Here is a 22,747-nt window from a genome sequence, read left to right on the forward strand (position 1 = left end):
CATATCAGCTAAGCTTCATTTACTGTAAATGTGGCCTAATAAACTCGAGTAAAAATGCGCATCATCATAGAAAAAAAACAGAGGGTAAAATATTACTTTCCCTCTTAAACTCACATCTTTTTTTCAGTCGACTTTCTTCCCACCTTCTAAAATAACCTCAATAAAACGTGAAGAGTCGGGCAAAATGAGAAACAAACTTTTAGGTCAACTACAGTAATATCAACATTATGGAATAAAGTTTAGAATTACCAGTATATCAAGCTTTCATTTTATTGTCAGCAAGACATATCAAAAAATAATCAAAGAAAACAACAAAAAGCATGATTAAAAAGCAATGCCTAATGTATGCAAACACACATGTATGTATCATATACAATACCTTCACTGCTATCCCAACCAAAGCTTTTTGTCACATCTGTTGTTTCTACAGCCTTTTTTTTACTTGTCTAAAAAAAGATAAATGAATTCACTTGTTTACATGTGGTATACCTATTGTGGGAAAACAATTAGTCCTCTTTGTAAAAATATCCACAATAAAAAGAAATCTTTAGCAGACTGAGTGACAGTGATACTTACATTGTGATTAATACTGGTGTAATCTTATCCCAACACAAAACCAATGAGAGTAACATAGAACAGTAGAGAGATTCATACTCTACATGCATACGATCTATATTTCTATGAATTTTAACCATCAGTGTTGCAGTTATTATTTTCATTTTCTTTGAAATATCAAACGGAAGTATCAGCAGCCTTCTGCAAGCAGGAAAAGATGTGTGAAAGCAAAACATCAACACTGTTCTAATTTCAGCATGTTTAGTTTTGTTTTATAAATGTCTAGCTTGGATTCTTCTAGAACTTGTCAAAAAGGACTGTAATTGTATGCAAATTAGAATTTTTTCTAAATCAAAATTTATCCAAACCACGTTAATTTGATTTGATTTAAATCTTGCTCAGTCGTGTCAGTGAATATTCTTTATTCTAAGCCATCATCTTGTAAAGACCAATTGTGTTAGGGTATTCTAGTGAGGAGAGCTACAGGTGGTACCATGCTTTCCAAAAAGCACAAGGGTCATTAACATTTACCTGTAGCAGTAAGAAGAGTCGCTGTAGCTGATAAGGTATGCTTTTGATCATTTCTTCTTCACTTCCATCAAACTCCCATCTGCACATCAACAATCAATCAAGTAAGCAACAGTTATACACATAACCTTGTCATAAAATTTACTCATCTGACTGGTGCTTGTGGACTAAAAAAGCCTCCCACTTTGTAGACTAGTTCGTCTTTCCTGTTCTTCTCCTGTGTAGGTTTCAGCAACTGCAATTTTCGGCCACAGTTCTGCATTCCTCACAGCGCAGGTTTCAATGACTGCAAATTTTCTAACACAGTTCCAAACTCCTCACAGTGAATGTCCTGTCCACATTATTGCCAAATACATCTTGCTAGTCGTAGCTTACATGAAAACTTCAGTTATCTGAAAGCTATTGGATCTGTGGGAGGAGGAAACCTCATTAATCCTTTGTACCTCTCTAGCTACATGTACAACACAAACCTCCTGACAAATATAGCAGAGGCGAAGTAGAAAAACTAACCTGTATAGCGCATTTCTGAACTCTGGAGTCATAAAGAGAGTTTGAAGGAGGCTGTTGAGGTAACACGTCATCGCCTGATTCACCAGACCCACATAACCTAGTACATAACAAAAATAAAGTCGTGTGTGAATGATTAAAAGGTTCATGCAATCACTTCTGAGTTTAGGAAATACGCTGTTCAATTCTTATTTCTTAATCAAATGTTTTTGATCAGGAAAATTATCACAAGTCGATAAAGCTTGCCTGAATTTCCATCATGCTCCCACAACCAAGTATTTATGTAGTGAAAAATATCAGATTATTTTCAAGTTTGGGTCAGAGAAAAAAAATTGAAATGCCCCAATATCATTTAGAAAATCCAGTATTAATTAAAGTATTGAATATTCTACAGACAAAGGTACAATAATGTATGGGTCAGAATGTTTGGTCATTCACTTTTGAACAGCTCAAAACAAAATCGATGTCATTAAATTAAGCAATGGTCTTCAAGCAGATGAAATTGTACTATGCAAATATTCATAATCTCAAAACACATAAATGATTGCTTGTTCTGTTTTATCCATTTTTGGTGATATAACTGGAATCTAATACATTTCACTCATTTAAATCATACTGGATATAAAACCTTTTTTTTTTTTTTTGTTAAGGTCATCGCTCAATCTATCATTTGAGACTTGGAATGTTCATGTTTGTTCACATTGGTGGTTCAGAATTGACAACAGGGACGAAACCATGTGACTCACCAGTGTCTGATTTAAGAAAGGCTGAAGCGTAACTGTTGGAATAGTCCGAATTGTAGGCACTGTATGTTGTGTAAGTCTGGGTGTCAGATACTGAAGCAGTAAACCCGCCAGTGCTACAGCTCGTTGCCTGCACCCCCTCCATCTGAATAACAACGGACTAGACATACTGCATTTCACTTAAATTTGTAAAATTTATGTAAAAATCCTTTTTTAGTAGCATATGAACACCTTTAAATAGCACCTTTAATGCACTACTCATAAGAAAGAAAGCAAACATCAACACAAACACTTATGTGGCCTTATAAGATGGATGAATCAGGCAGAATGAAATAAAATGTTACTTTAATAACGCTAAACTTCAGGTGAAATACAGTAGCTCACAGTAGCTCGTTAAAGATCGATTTTTGAACATACCTCAGCTTTCTGTGGTATGACCCCCTCCCTTTCACCGATTGTGAAGTCTTGTCGCCTGCTCGCTCCCGTACACACCACCAGCAATGGATCCTTGACATGGTCCTCCATTGAAATCTAGCAACAAGATAAATGCATACGTTCAAGGCTTGACATTAAACACTGCTCCACTGAGCACTGAAATTTTGGTTGGGCCAGCCAAGGTAAACAAGCACTGGTCCGACTGACAAGGCCATTCATCAAAATTTAGTTAAGTTACCATTTACAGTACCTACATTTGTAAACAAGCACTAAACTAATAAAATATGCCTTCTTCAAAGACTTCTAGCTAATAATAAATATGCATTCAGATGAAGATGTATCATCACAGTTTTCTTCACTTAACGGAAGGACAGACCACTGGATCTCAAAGCACATTGGTCCAATTTGCTGCTGACTGTCAAAATATTGCTGCAACACTCCTAACATAGCGCGAAGACATAATCAATGACTTACTTGCCAGTGACATATTGTATTTAAATCCTACTGCAGGGCTTCCTCTGGATCACTATATTTTTTGTAGGCTACTCACTTTAGAAAATGAATAAATTTTGTAGCCAACATTTTCTTGATCCGCATTAGTTTAGCCAAATTATATGTTTTATAGCCATATTTCCCTATTTCTAGACAAAGCCATTTGACCTGCACTTTTTGTATGCTGAATTACGTGTATACTATAGGCAGACTCAGTAGAATAAAACAAAAAATAACAAACAATTTGCATGTAACTGCTGACAAAGACAACTTTATTTAGTTATCTTTTAAGATCAATAATCAAGTGAAATACCATAACATGCAGCACTACGTATCTGGAAATATTTGTTTGTGTAACGAGCCTGTCAACTGTTGCATCAGTATCACTGTAGGTGTTAAATACAAAAATGTTAGAAGAATATCTGCTTTCAAAAGGAGAAAATCACAGATGAAATGAAAACAGTCAGGATCTCTTTTAAAAATGACCAAAAGATACTGGGTATTTCAATTAGTTACTTCTACATAATGACTAATGTCGCTAATCATGAAATAGTTAAGTATAATGTGTTCATGTTTGCCTTAATTCTACATCCTGGTTGTATATATATTATATATATTGTATATATCACCTGGGCCTTGCAAAGGCCATTCAATGCAGAAACCACGGAATTAGGGCAGTCATTTTTTATCAGCCAGTAGATGTTACATAACTGGTTTATAATGGCAGCTTCACTTTTTGTTTGTGCTTTGCATTGGGCCTCCTCCATGGATTGTTTCTGATGCAGAATTTTCACTGCACACTTGTGTCCATTTTGTCATTCAGTGTTCTCATGTTTAGTGATTGAGTCCAACTTTAGCATGGCATACCCATTTGTGAAGGCATTGTCGTGCCGGCATTGATTCAGCATGTGCAGAGCATCTGTCTTTTTGCGGTATCATATTTTACCCACGCTCGCTCAACCAGCCAAACATGTTAAAATTTTCTCTCCACACTTGGCCCAGAGCTGACCGACATATTGTCCAGTTCGTCATGGCTGCCAGAGCACGTGCCTTTTGACATCCGGTTGCCAGTGTTGACAACTGACTGAACAAGTGAACATTCACTGTTCATTCTTGCAACTGTATCTAAAGCAGATTGTTCTGTAGCAAGACTACATTTCGGACAAGTTCCTCCAAAGTAGTGCGCCGATGCTTGACAATGACATCGGCTTGACATTTCTGCTCATTGCTATCTATACAAATGGAGATCCAAATGCGCACTTAGCTAAAAATCTGTTGTCTGCGCACAGTCATTCAAGCCTCATTTTCGTACCTAAATTAAGTTGGATATCAAATGGCGTCTTGTAAAACATTCTTTTTTTAAATAATAAAAAAACCCAGATGTGATGCTTGCTTAAAAAAATAAAATAAATGCACATGGTTTACACAAAAATATATGTGTTGACGTTCACCAACGCATTATTTCAGTTAGAAAAGAGAAGAACAACACATGGCCATGTGTATTGCGAGTCTTCATACTGTCGCCATTTCCACCTCTTCAATAGCCAGTATATATTAAAAAAAAAAAAATAATTTTAAATAATTTTGTCACCAAAAACTTTTACCATTTCACTGATTTTATGACTAATCCAAATTTTTGTTCGCAATTGGCGACAGTGGCCAGCGCCAGTGGAAGCCCTCCTACTGCTGATAAATAACTTGGGTTTTACAACATTTTCATCTACATTTCTGTCATATCATGATGTCTCCTTGTACATCTGCTGCATCACTCAACTGCCATGCCCAAGACAGCAGACATGAAAACACAACCAGTAATGGTATGCAGATACCTGGCCAACCAGTACCCGGTTAATCCTCATTCCTTTTATCAAGTCAGATATGACAAGGTGTTTTATCTCTCACTTCAGGCTAACACCTTTGCTGATTTGTACCAGCAAGCCTGGAAAAAAAGCAGCAGAACAAGAACAATGTCCTGCACCAAACAATAGTTTTATACCAGCTCTCTGAATAGACCAGCTGGGATTATTTCTTGTCTTCTCTTTTAAACGAAATAATGTAAGTGGGAAAATCGTATAAAGAAAGGGCCTTCTCAATGACATTATCAGCTGACTGTACCTCCTGGAATTCTCCACATGGTCCAGTCCTCTCATATTTCACTGAGATGCTGTCTGCCACATAGCCACTGATCTTGGCCACCTCTGTGATGAACTGGGCTCCACTGACAGAGCCAGGTAGGTTGATCGTGTACTTCCGGCCAGGAGACTGAGTGTCCACCATGTCCCGTATAATACATAGGTATTTTGGTTCATCTGCCACACAAACATTCTGTAAGAATAACAAAGATATACAGAGCACTATCTAATGGAAAAATTATATTATGCTATTTAACTACCAGTCACCAATAACAAATTGACCTAGTCAAAAAGTTGATCTTATTGAAGACCTAATCTGAATGTGAATATTTGGTAGTTCAAAACCAGCTTGTACAGAGCAGACTATAATCCTTCACCTTTAGAATTTCACTTAAGACCATCACAAACTATACACACTGCATGTTCTTTATGAATCCCTCTACTAAACCAGGCCTATTCATCAGTGATTATAATTATCATGGTGATGGTGACATTGTTTACAGAAGAAAACCTTATTCTTAACATGGTTCGGTGAAGAATCTGATTAAGTACAATAAAAAAATCTATTGATTTATTTATTTATTTGATTCGTGTTCAAGAATACTCAAGAATATTTCACTTATATGATGGCACCCAGTATTATGGTAGGAGGAAACGGGCAGACCCCAGGAGGAAACCCATGACCATTCGCAGGTTGCTGTCATACCTTCCCACGTACGGCCGGAGAGGAAGCCAACATGAGCTGGACTCGAACCCAAAGCAACGGCATTGGTGAAAGGCTCCTGGGTCATTACACTGCGCTAGTGCCCTAACAAACTGAGAGACAGAGGCCCAAAAAAATCTACTGGACTTGTCCAACATAAATTGTGGCAATAGAAAGTGAAAACACAGAAATGTAAACATTACACCACAGTCTTCATAACTGTTACCCTGTGAATTAACACCAATACTGTCAGACAAGAAATACAGTCGGATCAATGATTGCACTGAAGATTACTATGAAAGAGGGATCAAGGCGCAGAGTTCTAGAGCAGACGAAAGGCTTCGCAAAGACCATCTTCGGTATTATAAAAGGCAGGAAGTGTTTTACTCTTATATCCTTGAAGACTTGCGCCACTTTCGTTTCTCGTGATGACGATTTGTTACAGCACGAGACATGAGTCAGGAAAACGCACCTCGGTAGCAACGATTTGCTTATTCTCCCCGGTAACCATAATGAGGCCAATATTTGACCCACAGATTTAGAAGCTCACACACATCGTTTAACTTTTCGTGGATTTGTAGTTAGTTCTCGGGCAGTTTCTTTTGATGAGCAAGTGTTTCTTCCTCATACTGCCGAATAAATATGGCTGACACAACTCTCGTGAGATCCCGGATTGCCGGAAACGTGATTTGATCTCTTTCGCCATCGTCAGCAAACCAAGCAACATGAGGTGCGATTATGTCAACTTTCAATCGTCTCAAATCTAATGGTTAATGTTCGCTAAGATAAGGATAAATGCTGGGATTTTAAGCTATGATCAATACACAGTCCAGTCTTTCACATATCACATTGAACTGACATTGTCATCTCCGCTTATTTCACGATTTCAATCATTACGTCCATGAAGCCAGAGGTTTTTGCCGATGTTCAGAACCCGCAATGAAACACTAAATGTACATCTGAGTGCATATAAAATATTGTTACCATTAAAATAAACGACGTTAGGCAGGCAAAGTGTTCACTTTATTTTAGACTAGGTTGTTCCTGTTGTTAGTCAGTGAGCCCCATCTCAGATGTTCACAGTGAAAGCCTGGTTCTGCAACTCCACCATGTTACATTCCCATGTGTTTAGGTGTAGGTCTTCACAGATTTGTGAATGTAGTATCATGACATCTTGTTTGACCTCATCTTTTTAGGTGTGGAAGGAATGTTAAAGCTGGCAAATAAATGGTGGGAATGTGTTGAAAAGCCTCGGCAGAAGACAAAAAGTCAAAACTGGAAGCGAAATGCTTTATTTAGAGGCAGTGTAACGTTGTTGGGGTGGGATTAGGCGAGCTGACGTTTCCAACCAGTATTGTTTATGTGCCCTAATTTATTGGGTATGGTATATGCATCAAATCAACTTGATCAAGGGACTTTGGATACAAGTCATTGTCAGTTGTAAAGTAGTTTATTGTAGACTATAGGATCGTAGGTATTACTCTAACAGCACAGTGAAAACCTGGGGTAGCAAAACAAATGGGAGATGTATGACAAGGTCTTCTACGAGGTCACACTCACAGTTTGAACTTGTGTAATTGTCTTTATGCTTTTTTGAGATCTTGTGTCCTGACATGATTTCGCATTTTGAGACATTTTGATTTGTACACAAACAAGGGATAGACCACTTGGCCTAATGGTTCGGGCGGTAGCATTGAGGTGGGGAGACCTGGGATCAAACCCGGGTTGGGTCATACCATTGACTTTAAAAATGGTACTTGTTGCTGCTTCGCTTAGCGGTCAGCACTGAGAGGTTAGAGCAAGGCCCTGTTTGCCCTGCCAGATTTGGTCACGACAACATGGTTCCTGAGTAGCAATCGAGCATTTGGTCTGCTTCAGTCCGGTTTAAAAAGTAGACCTTAAAACAAGGCAGTTCTTCATGTGATGGAAATTACTGGGTAGCCTGAAATGTGCTATTTTTGACTTTGTGTTGATAAATGTCTAGACAGTAATTTCTGTGTTATGGTCACTTACGTGTGGTCGACACCTCTCAAATCTGGTCTTCAAACACATCCAGTGTCTCTGGATTGTTGGCTGTTCCCTTGCTCTGCTCATGTCTGATCTCAGAAATGATCTTTCAGTGAGGCAGGAATGGAAATATCCTTGGCACTGTGATTATTGTTCCACAATGAGAGACTTGTTAACTGCCATACACAAAAGCACAAAACTTCTGGAAACTATTCTTAAATATTCCATGAAACCCATATGGATAGGGTAACTTATTGACATACCCTCCTAGAACAGTGACAGATTTTACAAGAGATTTCTGCTATACATTGAGTCATTTCATTGTCATGTCATACATTTTTTTTTTTTTTTTTTACAGTAAAATCTCCCGAGATACGCTGTACGATGTGGTGGGCACTGTCCTGCAAGCCTGCAAGGACAAACCCCGTAAATTCACGGAATCCGTGGAGCTACAGATCTCACTGAAGAACTATGACCCTCAGAAGGACAAGCGTTTCTCTGGAACCGTCAAGTAGGAAGACAGAGGATGATCTGCCTCCATTGTAAAACCCAAGCTGTTTTCACTGCTACTTCTCTGGTTTGAAGAAAAGTTTTACATGAAATGCCAAGAAAAAAAAAATGCTCTGAATTGTTTTGTTGGTGAAATAGAAATGGCAAGATTTTTTTTCTAAAGAATTACATGGAACTACCTTACATACTGGTACTTCATTTTTTTATAGTAATTTTGATACAATAAAAATCTATATTTAGCAGAGTGGAAAATTTTCAGATTGAACGTTCAAGAACATTAGTTTAGAAAAACTAAAGTGCAAAATTCTTGTTATGCAGCAATAAGATGGTGCACAATTTTCGAAGCTTTAGCTGCGTTAATAATCATAATAATTGTCCTAAAGGTGATATATTTGCACCTAAGGATTAAAAAGAAGTTTCTCATTTTCAAATAATGTTGATTTTATTTGGAATAAAATAGCACCATTTAGTAAAAAAAAAAGTCTATTTCGCATGCCCTGGCTAAAAGATGAGCAGTCAAAATCAGCATCACCAATGAGGAATTGAAGGTGCATTTCAAACCAGGGAGGGTGGTATAATCACTGCTTGGGTAGCCAGGCTGTTAAGTCTGGCGGACCTCCACCCAGGGTCTTAAAAAAATGGGGAGGTGAACTGGCCTCTGGCGTGGTCACCGATCAGTAAAGCTCTAATAATTAGATGACCACAGTGAAGTGATCTCAGGTAACAGGTTAATGTGTTATGTAGGTTGATTGGGGGAAATCTGAAACAACTGTGATCCTGAATAATTATTAAGCGATTTCTTAGTTGTAAGTGTACAACAACAGAGTTATTTCCCTTTTTGAGTGAATCTGACATTCTGGTAAATTCTGTTAAATTTTTTTGTTTTTTTTTTTTTGTAAAAGACGTCCAGGTTACAGTGCCATCAGACATCATTTATGAGAAAAAGTTATGAAGCTTTGATTTACAAAGTTTTGTGAAAGTTGGCCTAGATATCAATTCTAAGACCATCTGAATTACTTGAAATTCTGTGCAGTGAACAAAAATACAATCTTTATGGCATGAAATACTGGTGTTTAGTATCAAAGCTGAATCAAATGAATCTATTGGGGGGAATTAAGGGAAGGTTAAGTAATCACTGCTATATTAAGGGCATTTAGTGAATTCCTTTTTGATAAGTTTGTTGTTTATGTATACTGACCTTATTATCTTGGCTCTTTTGCCGTTAGAAATGGGTACAGATTCAGATAGCTCTAATCCAGTAGTCAATGGAGACAGACATAATACATGCATGTATCTGGTTATTCAGTTGTAATCTACTCTAAAACTGAAATATTCTTGAACTTCTGGAGAAAATGTTTTTCCTGGGACAGACTTTAACATTTATGAGAATCCCTGTGGCCAGGAGTTTGCCTAGGTTTTATTTCCTCAAAAATAAAGAACTCTGGTAGAACCAATTATGAATTTGGACGGACTCACTAAAGCCCTGAGAACCACTTCAAGTAGGGTCAAGCTTGAATTTGTTTCTGGATTCCATTTGCTGGGTAGATGAAAGGTGTTGAGCTTTGGTGATCTCCCTTCACTTGTCAAGCCCTGATTATCTCCCCTTATTTGTTAGGCTGAAGCACATCCCTCGCCCCAAGATGAGGGTCTGTCTCCTTGGCGACCAGCAACACTGTGATGAGGCTAAGGCTAATGACATCCCCAGCATGGATGCCGAGGCCCTGAAAAAACTTAACAAGAACAAGAAGCTGGTGAAGAAACTAGGTAAACTTTGCTAATTAGTTCAGTTTATTCAAAACTTCAGGTGGTCAACCATACAGTACATTGTGAAGAATTACCAAAGACATTTAATTAGAATAAAATTTAAAGATGTCACTCATTTGCTCTGTTTCAAATTCATGAATTAGTTTGAAAGTTCATTGATTAATCTGTTTATAGTACCATCAGTAAGTAGAAATCTTTGTGAAATGAGATAGTGTTTTACATGGAGTATTTCTTGTATGTCATCACTCTTTGACTCTTATCACACGAGTTGTGTAGAATTACATGGTTAGACGTCAGCTGAATGTTAAAGCAACATTTCATGTTTTCTTGCTCAATTGGAATACTTATTTTCTCCACAGCTAAGAAATATGATGCTTTCCTGGCCTCTGAATCGCTTATCCGCCAGATTCCCCGTATCCTGGGGCCTGGTCTGAACAAGGCTGGTAAATTCCCAACCCCAATCACCCACAACGAGTCCATGACTGCCAAGGTGGAGGAAACAAAGGCTACTATCAAATTCCAGATGAAGAAGGTAGGGGAACAAATTCTCTCTAGTAATGTCTTGTCTACAGCTTTTGTGTAATTTAGAGATCTCATTCTTATTAATCTTCAAATCAGTCCATAGCATTTTTCCTCATCATTCTTCACCCATCTGTGGCACTTGGCCCTATTTCACAGTATGACAATAAACAACAGTGTGATAAATAAATAAATCTCTCACAACGTCAAACACCAATCCACAGTATTGTATTTCTCTTCACACAAATGAAGCACTAAAGGCCTTGCAGAGAAGTGAAAAGCCTTTGCAAGAGAAGTTGTTCCTTATAGTAAAACTTAGACTAGGTTTTTGTTGTGAATTCAATGACATATGACAAATATATCCATCAGTGTTCTTTTTTACAACTTCGAGATTTTGCTGTTGCTGTAGCATGTACTTGGTGTATTGCTGACACATTTTGTTCCTGTTGACAGGTGTTGTGTCTGGCAGTATGTGTGGGTCACGTGAAGATGGAGCCAGAAGAACTGGTGGCTAACATCAACCTGTCCATCAACTTCCTGGTGTCGCTGCTGAAGAAAAACTGGCAGAATGTACGAGCTCTCTACATCAAGAGCACCATGGGACCCTCACAGCGAGTCTATTAAGAAACTATAGACCGTTTTTTCCAGTAACAGTGATTGTGAAATTCATTGCTGTGAAATAAATTGACGGAAAAAAAAAAATCAGCTTGAGCCTTTTTGATTTGCTTGTTATCACAATCAAGTTTGTCAGAAATGGATAAACTGGATTTCATTTTAAGTTTGGTGTATAAAAGTGCTCTTTCAAAAGAACCTAAAGGCCGAAATATTTTTGTTTGGTATATATGCATATTTACCAGGTCTCATTTGACAGTAACAGATTCTGTGAACTGTAATGGTAGTTGTACAGGTTAACGCATCATGCTTGTCCGGGCCAGCACGTGTTTGATGTGCGCAGTAACAAATATTTTGTGCAAGTGATAGTTCGGTGATAACGTTTACTGTGAAGTTTGCTACAACAGCTAAACCTGGCGTCGGTTGTGGGATTAAGATAGTCATCGTTCGGCAATTGGTGTCTTGCGTCTTGCAAATATGTACCGTACAGTCGGAAAATTGTTTAATTGGTGTTTTGCGCTGTACTGGAGAAAATTTCCCTTACACGACGGCGGCTAACATCATGGTAGGAGGTAGTCGGTCGGGGAAAGGCGCGACCATCCGCAGATTGCTGATTGAGGTCAAAAAAGTAGTGGGCGGCATTACTTAATTGTCGACCTACCCACAACTTCACCCTACACCACTTCCGTCATACACTGAAAAGTATCGAAGGTGATCATTCGCGGTTAGTCCCAATCACCGATGACCTTACAACTTAAGGTCGGACTGCATTCATGTTCAAACTCGGAATACACGCGAGCTTGACCCAACGAAACTACTTGACTTGCGTCGGGTCCTGAGCGTTCATGTGTGCGAAATAACGATGCGACTCTCAGTTAACTGAAGTTATACTCCAATCGTTACATGCATGACGGTCTGAAAGGATTAGCGTCCATGGTTAACTATAGGTCGTAAATGTAAATATTGTAACCTGTTTAAATAGTATGGATCTGTGCGCCGAAACAGACATTCGTATACTAGCAGTAAGGACGTTCCAGATCAGTAATCGCAAGAACAATTCCGAAAACGACTTGTAACACAAACCACCAAAGAACTAAGAGAACATACCACGTATGAAAATAGGGTGGAATCTTGCAAAGAGAAGCAGTCAAAAGTCTTCAGTGATGTTGGAGAGACGCAAGGTATGTCCTTATTTAGGCAAAGGAATAAAATCAGTATATAAATTGTGTACCATGTAGGAATAGAAGTTGTCGATACCAAAATGTGTATCTCTGTTACGCTGCTCATATGCAACATGGTATCTAGTTCATCACGCCCTATGTCTTCGAGAAACGCAATAATGATTTTAAATCCACTCAACAGATTTTATACAAAGGCTTCTCAAAGGATTGCATTCGCCTTGGCAGTGTTAAATTTTGAATATAGCGCCACTGAGTAGAGAATATTCTGTAAGACGGGCCGACACTTGGAGGTCACGTGACCATCCTTTCTTGTTTAAAACAACATGGCCACCCAATGTTAAAACATTGAGGAAAAGGTAACTTTGCCACTTCGCTAGCGACCAGTAAGACCTAGTTGTACAAAATAACGTCACGAAAGCTCTGCAGAAGTAGACTATCTGGAAAGCAGAATTATACAAATTCAACTGATACAAGATCGCTGACATCGACTCAAGAATAGGCATTTTCCTATGCAATAACGTTGGAAGAACCGTTTTCTTCACCCATGCCGTTTGTGACTAAGGAGATCACGTGGTCTCTAGCTTCCGATCCGTCTTACTTAATCTCGGCCAATGAAACGGCAGCAAGTTGAGCAATGGATGTAGTCAGTACTGGAACCTGTGTTGTTAGAACAGGGGAGGTAACAAGGGTCCATATACTGGCCATAAACCCCCATTAATTTTCCATAAGGGACAGTGTTAACGTTTAGCGCTGTAACTCAGTCCCAAGCTTTTGTGCATACCTGGCCCAGTCTGTGAGAAAGAAGCTGTAAAAATCTTGACGTAGGTTGACCGTGAAAATCTGGACCTTTCTATGCGGGCAGTTGGGAGGGGTTCCTTTCAACGCCAAGGGGAGATCAATCGCAGCCTCATCACCATCTGTCTCCTAGTGTCCTCTCGCCCAGAACTTCAAACTTTCATCATTAAAACTCATAACTGCCCAAAGTTTAAACAATTTCCATCATTTTGATACCAAGCATGCACCTGTACACCAAAAACGGCAGGAAGGCAGCAAAAAAGACTTTACACCCTAAATACATACATTTACATTCGTTCCCGAAGAATGGAAGTTATAATGGGGGTCTGTGTCCTACTGGACTAGCAATGGCAGATTAATTTATTTGATTTATTTGATTGGTGTTTCACGCCGGCAATGGTAGATGCCCTTAGATGTCAATCGGAACAAGCGTCTGGACTACAACAGCTGATGACGTATCGGACGGGACTAAAGTTCTCGCGCTCACGTGACCTGTAGATTCCGGTAAGCGCCGGAACTTAAATCCCGCCTGATTCCTGCTTGGGTTGGGCCAGAGCCTATGTCAACTAATGAGCCCCGTCAATCGCCTTGCCGCCATGTAAATCAAAATACTAGCGCCCCCGGGTTCTTTTAAAGCACTAGTGAATAAACTCCCTACTGTATTATAGTTTCAGCACAGGTTCTATTGCATTAGTGAATATCCTTGTATAACATTGTTTCAGGACAGGTATTAATGCATTAGTGTGTATCCTGGTATAACATTAATTGTTTCAGGACAGGTATTAATGCATTAGTGTGTATCCTGGTATAACATTAATTGTTTCAGGACAGGTATTAATGCATTAGTGTGTATCCTGGTATAACATTAATTGTTTCAGGACAGATGTTAATGCATTAGTGTGTATCCTGGTATAACATTAATTGTTTCAGGACAGGTGTTAATGCATTCGTGTGTATCCTGGTATAACATTAATTGTTTCAGGACAGGTATTAATGCATTAGTGAGTATCCTGGTATAACATTAATTGTTTCAGGACAGGTATTAATGCATTAGTGTGTATCCTGGTATAACATTAATTGTTTCAGGACAGGTATTAATGCATTCGTGTGTATCTTGGTATAACATTAACTGTTTCAGGACAGGTATTAATGCATTAGTGTGTATCCTGGTATAACATTAATTGTTTCAGGACAGGTGTTAATGCATTAGTGTGTATCCTGGTATAACATTAATTGTTTCAGGACAGGTATTAATGCATTAGTGTGTATCCTGGTATAACATTAATTTTTTCAGGACAGGTATTAATGCATTAGTGTGTATCCTGGTATAACATTAATTGTTTCAGGACAGGTATTAATGCATTAGTGAGTATCCTGGTATAACATTAATTGTTTCAGGACAGGTATTAATGCATTAGTTTGTATCCTGGTATAACATTAATTGTTTCAGGACAGGTATTAATGCATTAGTGTGTATCCTGGTATAACATTAATTGTTTCAGGACAGGTATTAATGCATTAGTTTGTATCCTGGTATAACATTAATTGTTTCAGGACAGGTATTAATGCATTAATGAGTATCCTTGTATATCAGATGTAATATGTCATTAAATGTCCTTTTTGTCTACCATTGTATATTGACAAGTCATGCTATGTGTTGTATCCCTCGTACTTATGGTCAAAGTACCTTTTACAAAAATATATGTATTTCCCTGCTGGTTAGTGCAGCAGTATTCATTTTCTCATTGGATGAAGTCAATGAAGTGCTGTTCAACTTCTGTTATAAATTAATCGTACAGTCTAGGAAAATCTATACCTGAGTTATCGTCGCTACACATGTAGCCTGCTCAACTGCTAGGGGGCGGTTTCTCTCCCCACTAAACCAAGTAGAGCAGTATGTAAATCGGCGTAAGTGACGGGACTCGTTAGTTAATAGCAGAAGTTCATTACCAAATTAGGTGATGGACTTCCGTTGATAGGCTCTGGTTGAGTGTGGCTCTGCACTGCTTCGTACGTTCAGCTACGCACGTGCGGCTTCTTGTTGCTGAGCATGTGAAATAGATAGGGAGGTTAGCCCACAAGTCACATGTATATGTCTGTAGATTTAGGTACCTGTAGTTAGCTAGTCATGGCAGAATTGAAACATGTAGCTGATAAAGCAGTGGATTCGGCCGCCCAAGATCTTTTCTCTCTAAGCCAAGACATCTGGAAAACACCTGAGTTGGCTCATGAAGAAAACGTTTGCACACGAACGTTTGACTAATTTCTTACGAGATCGTGGCTTCTCAGTGGAATGCCAGTACAAGGGCATGAAAACAGCTTTCCGGGCAACACATGGACCGGAAAACTCTAAGCCGCATGTGGTGATATTCTGCGAGTACGATGCTCTGCCGGGGATAGGGCATGGCTGTGGACACAATCTGATCGCTGAGCTTGGCGTGGCCGCCGGACTTGGGGTCAAGGCAGCCATGGAGGCTGCCGGGGAAAAGCTCGGTCAGGTATTTACACAGATATCACATGAGGTGGGGGGTGGGGGATGGTAGAACTTGATCTGGCAGGAAATGTCAGTCAATCAATTTACTGTATTAAAACCAACAACAAAGACTAGATAAACATCATTCTTTCTCAATGAAACAGATTTCCCTCCCACCATAATACTGACCATCGACTTATTTTAGGCCTATAACTTAAATATTCTTCAGTATGACGTAAAACATCAATGAAATAAACAAATAAATAAATATTTATTATTAAATAAATACAACTGTTTTACTCAGCTTGAACAAGCGTATATATATATATATATATATATATATATATATATATATATATATATATATATATATATATATACAAACTGCATGTGAACATTGTGTTCTGAACACAGCAATTTTTTCTCATTTTTTCCTTCATGTCTTAAGATCCAAGAAAAATAAATAGACTCAGCCATACCGCAAAATTGGAACTTTAAAACGTGAGGTATATATGTGATACAAAAATCATGGTCATTTTTAAAATTCGGAAATTTCTGAATTCAGAAGTTTTGGTAGCGGTATACCATGCCATGCCAAAATATTATAAAGGTACAAGGGAAATTGGCTTAAATTTCTTTGGAATGAAAGCATTGCAACAACAGAAATTCTAGATATCAGAAATACATAGAACCTGATTGTGTAAGGACATAATCGTATATCGTTCCATGGCACGACACGACATAATGTGGACGATAGCATGAATCGATGGTATATACGATGTTAGGATGCGATGACTGTGACATTAAAGATTTATGCGACAATATAGCGATGGCGTGGATACAGGAAGCTATCTTACGAAGGTTGGCCTATAGGCCTATCAAGCGATGGCCGTAGTGTTATGGCCTCGTGCAATCGTTTCTTCGCTTCACGCCGTCACTAATAACCGTTGCTTCGTGCATTCGTCAATCTATACCATACGATTTATAACGATCGATGGTAGGATGATGGTCTTAACCAACTTCCACAGATGTATGGAAAATGTAATGTAAAAAAAAAAAAAAAAATGTGTTCTTTCTTTTTTCGTGTTGTTTGGTCCCTTAGCTGACGTTGTTGGGGAGTCCTGCGAAGAGGAAGACGGTGGGAAAATAGACTTGATGTCAGCGGGGGCTCTAGACGGGGTGGATGCGGCCCTCATGTCTCACCCGGCCGGGTTTGAACTTCCCCGCCAAAAATCTCTTGCCATTAAGGTGTAAGAAAATGATATATAGTCAATTTTGTGTTAATGAATAACTGCTACAACCAATTAGTGAGACAACAAAGCTGTGAATATTAAACTCCTGTAGGCATTTAAAGGTATATTTCTATAATTGGGAACCTCTCAGGTGGTACGTTCATGGAAGACATGCCAGTAATTAACGTGCGAATGGTCGTGGGTTTTCCCCTGAGCTCTGCTCGGTTTACTCCCATAATAATATTGGCCGCCGTCGTATAAGTGAAGTACTCCAAAGTATAAGGCGTAAAACACAAATCAATAAGCAAATACATCCAACAGGGAACTATAAGTGCCATAAATTTCGCCCATGAAGCTTTTTGATTATTCCTGATTGTGAGAATTCTACGGGTTTTAGAAAGGTGTTTTGAGGTTTGCTTGGAACATGGGATGATATTCTAATGGAACATTTTCAGCACCATAAACAATATTGTTTGTGATTGTAGGTCCTTCAGGCTAAAGCTGCGATGATGATTGCGAGAGACAATGTACACCATTCTGAGGCCAAATGTTGCTTAATTGCTTTAATGTCATTTTATATTGCATTGATAATTTATTTGGATACTGACCGCATACAGTGTACTAAGATAGCTTTGTGCTCATCGAGTCTTAAAATATAAGGTATATAAGTTGATGTTGTTCATTGTACGTACTCTATACTTAAATTCCATGCAGATTGACCATACGTTACAAGGGGCGGGCAAGCCACGCCTCAGCCTTCCCATGGGGAGGAGTTAACGCCCTTGATGCTGCCGTCCTCTGCTACCAAAACTTGTCCTGCTTAAGACAGCAGCTCAAACCGGGATGGCAAATGCATGGTTTGTCTGTTTCATTTTTGAATGTCCGTGGAATGTTGCGTTCATTTCTTTTTTTTTTCTTCTTTTTATTTGGCTCTAGTCGAAAGTTACATGTAAAAAAGTGTTCAAAGCCCAAGTATAAAATGTGTGCAAGAGAGTCTTTTTCAAAAGTGGCTCCCTGTTTCTAAAGTTATTGTATAAATTTGAGACCCACTAGCAAAATAACTAGAGGATTTTCTTTTAGGGAGATCAACCTAGGGCAGATCTTCAAGACGTTGGCCAATGCTTTGCCAAACCTAACTAAAATGTCAACGCAGGCAATTAAAATGTTAGTTGAACTGCACTTCTCCTTTGTTTTTTTTTTTGTTTTGTTTTTTCAAGGTGTAATAACAAATGGCGGCGCGAAAGCGAACATAATCCCGGAATTGACCGAATTAAGTTATTACATCCGGGCATCGTCTGCTAAGGATCTCCTCGAACTCAGAGTCAAAGTTTTCGCGTGTATAGAGGCGGCGGCAAAAGCTACTGGTTGCACGGTAAAGTGGATATATATATACTGGTACCACCCTTGCCTAAGTTACAATCATTTTCTTTCTCTCTTTGTTATCATGATTTTAGTGTGATACTATGATCAATCCATTTGGTAGAATCTTGGTTGAGAGAACAAAGTATTAGATTTTTCTTTTTATGTTCTTTTTTCCCTTTTTTGCTTTTACATTGAATTGTTTATGACGGATAATTTGAATTTGAATGCCCATTAGACAAAAAAAGAAACCTTTTTAAGAAAAAAAGACGTCATAAGAATGCTTTACGGTTTAATGACATTTTTTCTGTGTATAGGTAGAGATCATTGAGGAGGGCATTCCATACCTGAACGTTATCCAGAATGAAACTCTGATTAAGTCTTACCTGAGTAATCTGAAGGAGATAGACGAAGACGTGAGGGCTTCCCCAGAGCCCATTGTTGGGGGCTCCACGGACATGGGCAATGTGTCTTACGTTGTCCCGTCCATCCACCCGTCCTTCAGTATAGCCCCAGGGCTTTTTAACCACACTCGGGAGTTTACAGTCGCGTCAGGTATGTATAACGATTTAATACAGCGTATACGATTGTTTTTTTTTTGGAACGTGATAGTATAATACAATACACTAAAGGAATCATGAGCTAGTTTTCCAAACTAACGATTTCTGAAACATGACTTTGTGTGTTGGCATGGGCTTTAACGATGCCTTCCGGGTCATAACATTTTTGGCCCATGCACCTAGATGGCAGGCCAGATGGAGGTTTGGCTAAAGATTTGTTCTGATTTAGCGTGGGATATTGTTCATACGATTTTGGTGGTACAGAAACTTTGAGGCCATTAAGTCAATATGGGAAAGATCTTTTTAAATTTTTATGTGGCATAGATTTATAAAAAGAACTTTGTTTGAGCAAGCTGCAGAACGAGATAAAACTACGATAATATTAAATGTAAAAGAAGTAGTAAAATGTTCATTCATTATATAAGCTGTCTGTGCTCTCCGGATCCGGCCAATCAAATGCAGAATTGTGCAATTTAAATTTCAAATCATCGAGTATATGCTGTGACTCTTAAACGGGATTCCTTATATGGGCAACGAAGATGGCCAAGCAAAATGTTGAAGTGGCCATCTCAATGAAGACAATTGGACCGATTCTATTTTTGGACGACATTATTGTTAACTCGTATTTTGGTGGTGTCCCTTTGTTGAGGACGGGTTTCCAGCCTTCAGCAGACACCAAACTTGACACCCAACCTTGTCACAGTATATACCAACACTGTATCGACGAATTTAGGGCAAATTATAGTGCTAAATTAACCAAATGTCTGCAGTAAAGATTTATATTTCACTTAAACATCGCCTCAGCGTAATGTAATGTTCACCATTGTCGCCTTGCACGTAACTTTATTGTGTTTTTTCAGATCGTTTAGAGTTCCATAACTTGGAAATGGGTTGTTAAGGACTGGTATTCCCTCAAACTCTGCCCGGTTTCCTCCCACCAGAATGCTTGCCGCAGTCGTATAGGTGAAATATTCTTGAGTACGAAAACATTATAAGATAAAAAAAATAAGTACATGTAAATGAATAAACTAACGTTGTTACTTTCCTCAATTTAAACGTAGTGTTTATCCCACAGGTGATGTCTCCGCTCAGGCGCGTACATTGATCGAAGCGAAGGTCTTGGCGAGAGTGACACTGGATATTTTTCAAAATCCAGATTTATTGATACAAGCAAAGGCGGATTTTAGAAACGACCTTGAGGCCAATGGAGGTGACGCTGTTGAAGAACTGTTAGCATCAGGAAGATAAACGATAATATATTGAAATATATTAGTGAATATTGTATATATTATATAGTGAATATTGACGTGTGCAATATGGCAGAAAAGGTGCAATGTTGGCTTATTTGAAGGACGTGCACTTAAAAAGATTGATCCTTTATTGCAAACACATATCACTTAACTTTTGTTTTAGTAATGAATGTAACGCTTATCATGGTGAATATTATGGAAGCTGAGCTGGGTACGACGTAACCAATCTCAGGAAGATGCACCATCTGCTTTGTATATGGCATTCATTCAACAGCTGAAGTTAATCGGATGAACGGTTGTAAAAGTTCTATCGTTATACCGTTAAGAAACACTCTGTCTTCTTATGACAGGTACTGACCCCGATAGCACAGTTGGTAGAGCGTCCGCTTCGGGAGCGGTAGATCCAGAGCCAATCCTGGGTCGAGCCACACCTAAGACCTTAACGCTTGGCGTTCAGCATGAAGGGGATAGTGTAACGACTGATTGACCGGTATCAGTATAATGGCTTGGGCGGGGCCGCTTACTTGCCTTCGGTAAGGCGTCTCAGTAAAACGGCACTAGATAAAGCAGCGATGTAAATCCGTCCTGCAACAAGGAAGTACATTACATGCACTCTAAGGATTCCTTCTTCGTCATATGACTGAAAAATTGTTAAGTACGACGTTAAACCCCAAGCACTCACACACTCACTCTTATGGCAGGACGAGTCCACGACACCAAAGTGTTGTGGCCACAGAAGTATCCCACCCAGTCACACATGTAAACCGCCACTGGGCTGACCAGTGGGGGTTTCCTTGCTCTAACCTCCCCGAGCAACGCGAGAAGCAACAGCAAGGGACATGTCAGAAGTCCTTGATGTGACACGACCTGGATACGTTCTTAGGCGTGCTAATATGTACTGGGCTAAAAAAGTAACTACGTTAAAGTTTGCAGAATTTTAAAAAACGTTTGAACAAATAAGATTATACAAGTACATTTTGCGTTATTGTTCGTTATGGGCGACCTCGGCCTCGGGATATGTATTTGTTTAATTAATGACGCGCTACACGAAGCACATGTGACAGTTTTACCAGGTGGTAAGTATTTAACGACTCCGCATGCTCTGACTTACCATTTTCATGTGGAGGCTTGGCCCGTGTTTGTACGACACCTGTTGCCTGATAGAGACAAAGCATATGATGTTCATTTCATGCATACGGAGGGAGAGGGCTATAATTAGAAGAGATTATTCAGTTTGTCTATCCTTTCACTGAATGGAGGTTTAAAGTGAAAAGTTGGAATAAAAGGACAGAAAATTTTCCAAGAAACCTTAAATTTCGAAAGAAAAGACAACTTAAAGGTCGTAAGGTTTTGTCAAACTTTTCGACATCAGCGCTACGTGTAGGTCGACTGCGCTGAGTAGTACCCGGTTGCTTACCGTCGTAAGTCTACCTACTCCCTCCTTTGGTCATTCGGTCATGCCAATACTGCATACCATTAAACGAACGTAATCAGGCGGTTGGTATGCTTGCCATAGAATGAACACAACAGGAGATCGCCAGGCAGATGCATAGTCATAGAAACATCATAACAGCGCTCACCAGACGCCAGATAATTTTTCAGGACGTAAGGGATCGTCCACGGGTAACGACGCCTGCGCAAGATCGATGGATTATTTTGGCACAACCCGATAACAGAGGTAAAACAGCCGTAGAAAACTCTCGAATCACTCCAGAGCGTCGTCGCATAATCTCACATGTCGTAAGAAATTGTCTGCGGGAGATTAGGTTGTGCCTACATCATCCTGGGATACGTCCGTCGTTCACGTCACAACATCGCGAAGCAAGGTTGCAGGGTGCAGACAGAACGTCAGACGCCTTGGTGGCGAAACGTACTGTCTACGGACGAATCACGTTTTCACCCTCCACACTGAGATGGACGTCAACGCGCGCATCATCATAGGGGTGAGCATTACTTTGATACCTGTGGTGTCGAGAGAAACCGTTTTGGTGGCTGGTCATTGATGGTGTGAGGGTGTCACATTTCGCTACCGTACTCGGTTTGTTGTTGGCGGTAACTTGAACGCCGCAGGTTACCGAAACCAGATCCCTCAGCCCGTTGTTTATTTATTTATTCATTTGATTGGTCTTTCACGCCGTACTCAAGAATATTTCACTTATACAACGGTGGCCAGCATTGTGATGGGAGAAAACATCCTGACTTCGGTTTCATTGTGCTATAGTTGGTTATGTGATATATGTATATCGATGAAGGAACATATGTGGCCGTTCTTGAAAGATAATGTGCAGTGTGACTATTGTGAGAGTCATTGACGGTTTATAAGGGTAAACCTTGTCCAGGGAATGAAGAGTACAGTAGATTAATTTAACATCTGACAGTCGTTTTTAGCA

General features: G+C 39.2%; 3 protein-coding genes across 3 annotated transcripts in view; 2 read left to right on the forward strand and 1 right to left on the reverse strand.

The window, feature by feature from the left end:
- Positions 1–6,729, reverse strand: part of LOC135461769 (ubiquitin carboxyl-terminal hydrolase 47-like) — a 29,199-nt gene extending 22,470 nt beyond the window's left edge. The window contains exons 1-7 of the mRNA XM_064738994.1: positions 6,568–6,729; positions 5,376–5,585; positions 2,751–2,864; positions 2,337–2,478; positions 1,594–1,690; positions 1,087–1,165; positions 380–446 (exon numbers count right to left, since the gene is read on the reverse strand). Coding sequence (XP_064595064.1) covers positions 380–446; positions 1,087–1,165; positions 1,594–1,690; positions 2,337–2,478; positions 2,751–2,864; positions 5,376–5,585; positions 6,568–6,606 — 748 coding nt within the window. The 5' untranslated portion in view covers positions 6,607–6,729. The remainder of the gene's footprint in view (positions 1–379; positions 447–1,086; positions 1,166–1,593; positions 1,691–2,336; positions 2,479–2,750; positions 2,865–5,375; positions 5,586–6,567) is intronic.
- A 16-nt stretch (positions 6,730–6,745) lies between these two features.
- Positions 6,746–11,595, forward strand: LOC135461771 (large ribosomal subunit protein uL1-like). Its single transcript, XM_064738995.1, has 5 exons — positions 6,746–6,825; positions 8,461–8,613; positions 10,228–10,376; positions 10,736–10,908; positions 11,349–11,595. The coding sequence occupies exons 1-5, from the start codon at positions 6,821–6,823 to the stop codon at positions 11,517–11,519; spliced, it is 651 nt and encodes a 216-aa protein (XP_064595065.1). The 5' UTR covers positions 6,746–6,820; the 3' UTR covers positions 11,520–11,595.
- Positions 11,596–15,392: 3,797 nt separating this feature from the next.
- Positions 15,393–20,709, forward strand: LOC135481667 (peptidase M20 domain-containing protein 2-like). The gene is given in 8 exon segments (XM_064761354.1): positions 15,393–15,722; positions 15,724–15,981; positions 17,059–17,077; positions 17,080–17,206; positions 17,903–18,045; positions 18,406–18,560; positions 18,865–19,102; positions 20,183–20,709. Coding segments are annotated over 8 exon segments (1,224 nt in total). The 5' UTR covers positions 15,393–15,611; the 3' UTR covers positions 20,356–20,709.
- Positions 20,710–22,747: the final 2,038 nt, after the last annotated feature.

The sequence above is a fragment of the Liolophura sinensis genome, chromosome 1 (assembly GCF_032854445.1).
Source record: "Liolophura sinensis isolate JHLJ2023 chromosome 1, CUHK_Ljap_v2, whole genome shotgun sequence".
In the NCBI taxonomy this organism is placed as follows: Eukaryota; Metazoa; Mollusca; class Polyplacophora; order Chitonida; family Chitonidae; genus Liolophura; species Liolophura sinensis.

Excerpts from the sequence above, each read along its gene's own strand:
- LOC135461771 (XM_064738995.1), top strand. Across the intron at positions 10,377-10,735 it reads GAAGCTGGTGAAGAAACTAG|CTAAGAAATATGATGCTTTC; the intron begins GTAAACTTTGCT and ends TTTTCTCCACAG. Across the intron at positions 10,909-11,348 it reads TCAAATTCCAGATGAAGAAG|GTGTTGTGTCTGGCAGTATG; the intron begins GTAGGGGAACAA and ends TCCTGTTGACAG.